This window comes from Acanthaster planci, linkage group LG06, assembly GCF_054643075.1.
Source record: "Acanthaster planci isolate LZ-2023a linkage group LG06, COTS_SCS, whole genome shotgun sequence".
NCBI lineage: Eukaryota > Metazoa > Echinodermata > Asteroidea > Valvatida > Acanthasteridae > Acanthaster > Acanthaster planci.
In genome coordinates this window covers 15281472-15288257 of record NC_141782.1, presented here as the reverse complement: position 1 = coordinate 15288257, position 6786 = coordinate 15281472, and the positions used below count along the sequence as shown (strand labels likewise).

At 41.1% G+C, this 6786-nt stretch overlaps 1 protein-coding gene across 1 annotated transcript; it reads left to right on the top strand.

Moving 5' to 3' along the window:
• Positions 1-1541: 1541 nt before the first annotated feature.
• LOC110989016 (uncharacterized) lies at positions 1542-6722 on the top strand. The gene is made up of 4 exons (XM_022253073.2): positions 1542-1704; positions 2204-2294; positions 2734-2820; positions 3913-6722. The coding sequence occupies exons 1-4, from the start codon at positions 1609-1611 to the stop codon at positions 4155-4157; spliced, it is 519 nt and encodes a 172-aa protein (XP_022108765.2). The 5' UTR covers positions 1542-1608; the 3' UTR covers positions 4158-6722.
• Positions 6723-6786: the final 64 nt, after the last annotated feature.

Below are 6786 nucleotides of genomic sequence, written 5' to 3'. Positions count from 1 at the left end.
CTTGTTTATATTGCTGTTACAGAAATTGTTCCGTATGCATGAGCATTTGAGCTTTAAGGATAGTTAGCTTGCTTCCTTTAAACGTAAAAAGCCAACTGCTATTTATTGCCATTTTTCATGTAGTTCAATTTGCCTTGCAGAGATATGCCCCAATATAAGACAAACAAGAATGAATTCATGATTTAATTCTTCTTTGCTGGGGTATAACTTCCAGCAGCGTAGGGGTATAATCCCCTCATTTTTTGATGTGGGCATGGGCTATTGGATTAACCCCCGCCCGTACTTTTTCGGGTTGAGAGGTATTTTTTGAACCCGCCAACAACCAAAAAATATGCGGCAATACAAAAAAGGGGGAAAATATGCAGATGCTTTAATGAAGCCGTTTGTCGTATGGCCAAGGGCTTAAGTATACGTGAGGTGTACATTTGTATCGCGAACAACACCCTCTAGTGTCTTGTGGTGTCTAACAATCCCTCACGCTTTTCGAGTATTGGGACGAAAAGTCATTCCCCATCTCAGTGGTCGCCGGCACACATTCACGTGACTGAATGGAATTATTAATGCAAAGTACAACTGAGCCATAAAGATGCAAATTTGATAGCCATATTCCAGTTGCATTCAGTCTCAAATAATTAATACATGAGGGAGACAAAAATATATGTGCAGAAATTTCCGCATGATCGGCGAAGTGCGGTTTCTTTTTGTTATTATACAACGTTTTATTGCACAGGAATTGCAAATTTTTATGGCCGAACGTACGCCAATTCCTAAAGTCAAAGAGTGATCGTTGTCTAGATCAGAGAATGGTCTGCAAGAATTTAACGTGCTTCGATGCTCGGTAGCGGATCTGTTCAGCTGCTGCCCGATGTCACGAAAGACGTAAAAAAAAAAATAAGTTGAAATGCTCTATTATGCGTAAAAATTTATCAAAAGCCCACTTTTTAGGATGGGAAGGGGGAACAACAGCAAGTTAAAAGTTTAAAGTTCCATTAACATTAGGCCAACTTTCTTTCTCTTGCCTTGCATTGATCTGCTGCACAACCGAATTGTTCATGTTCAACTAATTTAAAACGGTGTTTCTCCGTTTTTTAGATATCTGTGGTGAATGTTCTACTAATACCTTTGATAACCTAGTTCTCATTGTCATGTTTGAAGAACAGCTTTCCGGCATTTATGGTTTCGAGAAAAGTCCTGTGTTTCTCAGGTGATACTGGGAAGAACCCATCACCAGAACATTATTTAAGTAAAAAAAAGACACACACACTTTGATTTAGGCACAAAACTAACTATAACGTATTGAATTTGCATATCAAACTTCCGAGGGAAAAATATATATAAATATTTTGGAACCACATATTTCTTAAAAGGCGTAACCTGAAGCGAAAATTGCGAACTGAAAACTGGATACTTCTAATACAACGGTAGCAGGTTTTATGATCGGAACACGCATGCTCGGTGAAATGTTCAGTGTCATATTAGCATTTCTTTAATTTCATAAATGTATGCGCATACGCGGTAGGTATAAAAAGCAAGCGGGACTGCGCCGATAACCAGTGGAAGGTTTTTGTGTCTCTCATCCGCCACACCAACGGAATATTACCCGTCAATATGTGGGGTTCAGCTGCTACTGTTTTGTGCCTGGTTCTCTTTTGCCACGTGTCTGCACTCTGGAAGCCCAGTAATGATCCCGCCATGAGCAATTTGGTAAGACCGGTTTTATTTTATAGGGCCCTGGAAATTGTACCAGTAGCCTTTGTGGACAAAACTTCCAGAAACACTTTTCCGCTGTTGATGGCTGAATCAAGACATGGATTTCGCAATGAAATTCGTCCAAAATTCGACATTCTCTTTGGGTAATATTCTCGTACTTTAAATACGTCCTATCTGTGATTCCACTTTTAAATATTTCATCTGCGGTGCTTCACTACCGTTTTGTTTTTGGTGTACTTTTTGTCTTAGCTTTTGAGATCATGATACGATTTAACTAGAATGTGGTGGATTGACAGAAAGTGGGCGGTACCATTGCTAGGACGTGTAGGATGTTTCATAAAAGCGATGGAGTCAGCAGTTGTAGGCCTACTCGTACATTAGCCCCTCGTTTAATTTCCATACACCATTTTATCTCCTGACGGACTGTCAGTTTGTCATGTTGCCCATCGCACCACGCATAATCGAAACCACTCTGTCTATTTTTATCGGATAGGGTCTTTATTACGAGACCATGGAGTGTGATGACGAAAATGCACGATGCGTCCACTGCTTCCAGGAGAAGGCCGCTGGGGAGGTGTATATGCGTACGTATTGGCTAGACAACTCTCCCATAGAGTCATTGCTGTTCCTTCTTACAATACAAATGTTTGACACATTTATCAATAGGCATGAAGTGGGCACGTGCAAGTTTTACGTAGTCAAGCAGAATTCAAGCAGATAATGTTTGTTACAGTGTATGTAAATGTGTCTACTTGTACATGAATGCCGAAGGTTTACAGAGACAAGTGGAGCTCTAGGGGGGGACTCAATGGTAGTTACGTCATGTTTCTGTGTGTGATGGGCTTGCGCTTCTCAAATTTAGTCACGAATTATATTGTAGAGAAATGGGGCTGGTCAAACGAGTAAATGCTGAGATTGCCCTGATGTGAAGCAAATTTTGAGGAATGTATTTTGAGGAATGTGACCCTGTTGCGAATGTTGTTAACGTAATTCAAATCATCGTTGCTTTCCATCCGTGTCCAGATACCTTTGAATTTACAAAGGATCCCGCCAAATACCAGATTAACATGTTCACAGGCAAGGTTGATCGGAAGTTGTACGTAATAAGAAGTAAGTTGAAGTTTCTTTATTCTTATTCAATAAGACAGCTTTCAACTTGAAAGTGCCGGCGATCCACCAAATCACGTGTACTTGTAACTTGAAAACGGCTTCGTACATTATGAACTGTATGCAGTATGGATGGGAGCTTGTATACGTAGGCCTACATATTAATTTTGATTGACAATGAAGTGAATGATTATTGCATCGAGCTTAACGACAACCTGATTTATCTGCATGCAAATCTAAGAAATTCAAAACGTCTTGGTCAGAAGTTCTTCCGATTGTTTTTTTTAAAGTCTCATGGATATTTTATTTAGAACGACAGGCTTGGAAGATAAATATGGAAGGGCTGCGTAGCACTGTGATCAGAATATTGACAAGAATATACAGAGCGCTGATTTTTATAGTATATTCTTGTCAATAGGCTTGGAAGATGTTACGCTTATAACGAGGGTCATAGACAAAGTTAAACTTTTGAGCTACTGCCTATTAGGGGTTTGTAAACCCTGAGGAAAAAAACAAATTCGTCTGGCAAGTTACACCCCATTTAATGCAGAAATAGAACGTGTTTTTATAAAAAGCCATTTGCGTATACCCAGCAAGAAATGAGACCGAGGGGTACCCCCCAACATGTCCAATCCCTATACACATTCCAGACTATTGTTACTTAACACATCCCCCCAAGATGTCTGAAAGGAATTCCCCAGATTCCTGCGAGACAATGACTAACACAAAGCAGGGGGGTTCTCTCCGTCTCATACCTTGCTGCGTATGACACCTCGTGATTGGGGGCAAGCTTTTGCTTACGAACACAAGAGACGTCTTGCAACAATACACTGTTCTCAACGGGTAAGAATGGCACAAAGGAACCAGTTCAATCCAGAGACGGTATGCAAAAGCTTGCCCCGAATCACGAGGAAAAGCAACAGTGTCTTAAGTCTGGGGAATTCAAATTGTTACGTTTCTATGCAATCAGATAACACAGCGTACCAGATTTTATTCAAATTTAACTCGCAAGTGGCTTATTGGTGCTCTGGAAAGGAAAGGATCATTGAAATAGACGTCTTCAATTCCTGTTTTCTTTGCTCTCAAACCTTTCAGACAACACTGAGAAGGTATTCCGCATGTGCTTCGAGCACAATTGGACCCCTACTGGCCACGACGACTTCAAAGTCGACATCTGCATGGACAACAACTTCAAAGGTGCGCCGGTAGCCGAGGGCTGTGGCAAACCGGTGGCTGTGGTCACCTTCGACTATCACCACTCGGATGATAAAATCCACGGCCAACAAATCGTGTACTGCACCCCGACGGTGACTCCGCAGATGACAGGACAGCCTGCCTAAGTCGGGCTTCGGAGGTCTCCTCGAGAATGCGCATGGCATAGGCCCTTTTCCTAATTTTGACTTCATAGAATTCTAAATCATTGTCGAAAAAAGTGCTGAGTTCCATAAGGCCTACCTCCTTTATATAATGTACTGTTGTTGCTAAATAAACGCTATTGTGGTTCGGGATTTTTTTCCTCCAATGAGGTCTTTATTTGGGGAGTTTAGCTGTCAGCTGTGAAAAGGTATCTTGAGATGTGGTAGTCCTTGAATGATTTGATATCACGCCGTCAATCTTTTTGAGAGTGGTAAGAGTTATTTGGCAGTGTGACAAGTGTCGTTCAGCGCCACAGTCAGATTGTGTTTTTAAGGTAGCACAAGACTAAATACGTGCCCGTAGATAATAGCGTAAAGGGGTGAGAAATAGCGCCGCGTGGTGACGCCCAGGAAGATTGTGGCCAGTCACACTTGTAAGTCAAATTTTGACTTTGGCAATTGTTGTTCTCAATTTCACTAATATTTTTGTCTGGGTAATATTTAGAGATAGAGGATAAAATTAAATGATATGAAAGAGAAAAACTAGGGGATGATGTGAACCTGAATGTTAACTTTGAATGACCTTAAAATGTTAAGAAGCAGTTTATGTTATAAGATTTACTAGATTTGAACTCAAGTGCGTTTGTCTACCACTGTAGCTCAAATAGCATGTTGTATTCGCAAAACAATGGCTTCCAACATGCACATATTTACAGTGTCGTGTTCCTGTGCATATGTAGCTTTTAAAGTTTTGTTTTCATCCTAGAAACCAAGAATTGGACTTTTCACTCTAGTGGATATCCTCTCCAGGAAATATTTTGGTATTTCACTATTCGCAAATTGCGAGTAGCACTCTGGGTAGCCAGTTTACAGACAGAGGAATTGTTATTCTTGCTCGAGGGCAAAAGGGGGTTAGCCTATCTGTCTTGAGCAGGAGCACCCCCTCATCAGATGAAAAGAGCCATGTTGGTGAGTCTTCATTTTGGTAGCGACTCGATCGTACGGCATGTGTTTTCATAGCCGTTTGTGAACCGGCAAAACGCATTTCTGATCATAGGAGCCTCCGTTGCTAGGAAAATTGTGCCCTCTCTTGGTCCACCACGGGCTGGTTCATAACATTATTCCTTCAGTACATATGCACCGACATCAAAATAACAGAGCTGTGCTCGTTCACAGCTTCCTACCCTCGTCTTTTGACGTCGCTTTCATGTGCGCCACAAAAATCTTTCCTTGCAGCAGAAGATGTTGGAGCACAAATCGTGATGATGTAATCAGTATACCAATAATCGGATCTTTGCAGACTGAGTTTATTGGGGTTTTACGAATGGATGAATAGGCTATAACCCAAGGACAACGCCATGTGTTCGATACAGAAAAGCCGTAATCATTAAGCAGTGCTAACACAAAAAACGTTACGGAAATAGCAGCAAAATGTGGTATTGATTTTGTAATAGGCTTTGTAACAGAGGAAGGAGGAATCCAAATTCGTATTCTCGGTGAATAGTTCTGCATACTAATTTGACGCGGTGATTTACATATCTGGCGGATATATCACCACCGTACACAGCGGTGGCAAAACTCTTTGCGGAGATTGGGGGAAAAGTTCGAAAAACGGGGGTGGGGGGTCGCTGGACATCGTATGACACTTGAGGCGCTGCTCATAATTACAATAATTGTATGTCTTACGTATACTTATATACACCCTTAGGCCCTTAACCTTACCCAAGCGGCGTATTTTAAGCTTTTGCAATATTTATCCCTTTTTTGGTAATGAGGAATACATTTCGGTTGTTAGAAACCTCGACAAAATAGGAGCGACAATATCCATCCTCCAGTAAAAAGCTGGCTGGGCTAAAATATTTAACGGTAGATAAGCCACATAAAAACGCGTGTCCCTTCGTCGTCTTTTTCAACAGACTGAGAACGTGTACATAGACAGCACGTCTTTAAATTCGTCTCACGGGGTTTACAACAGTTTAATGTGACAGTGAAGATTCAGTTAAATTAGAGTTAAAATAAGAATTTGGAGACTCTGGATATGATACGAGGATATGATAAAATATGGGTTTCTGAAGTTTATTTTACCAGGTTCAAAATAACCTGTAATAAATGTAAAAGTTAACTTACCAAGACTTCTTCAAAAGCTGCTTTTATGCAAACGTCGAGGCTTCAATAGACCAAATGTTCGACTCAGTGAGAAATTTTCATCGCTTTCGAATACTTATTGGTAAATGGAAACGTGAAAAGCCTGTGTTAGGAGTCTCTCCCGCGGTGCCTATAGCTGTTTCCACGAACTGACTTTGCGCGCTGTTGGGTCCCCGCTCTTTGATCATTTTATCCTCAAGCAAATTTAAATCTTCAGTTCGGAAACGGTATACAGGCGTACCATCTTTATTTGGAAAGGGAAAGGATGGTGTAATTTACGAAAGAAAAGAATTGGACAGTCGTTTTCTGGAAAAATAATCCACCCCCCAACCCAAGATCTGGATAAGCTTCTGGGTCAGTGCTTGTTCAAAAATAAAGGTCTCCAGAGATCCATGCGCATGGAAATATCCCGTTCCATGAGTGATGTGTCTTATATCCCTCTGTCCGTGTCTCTGTCGGGGATCAGGCT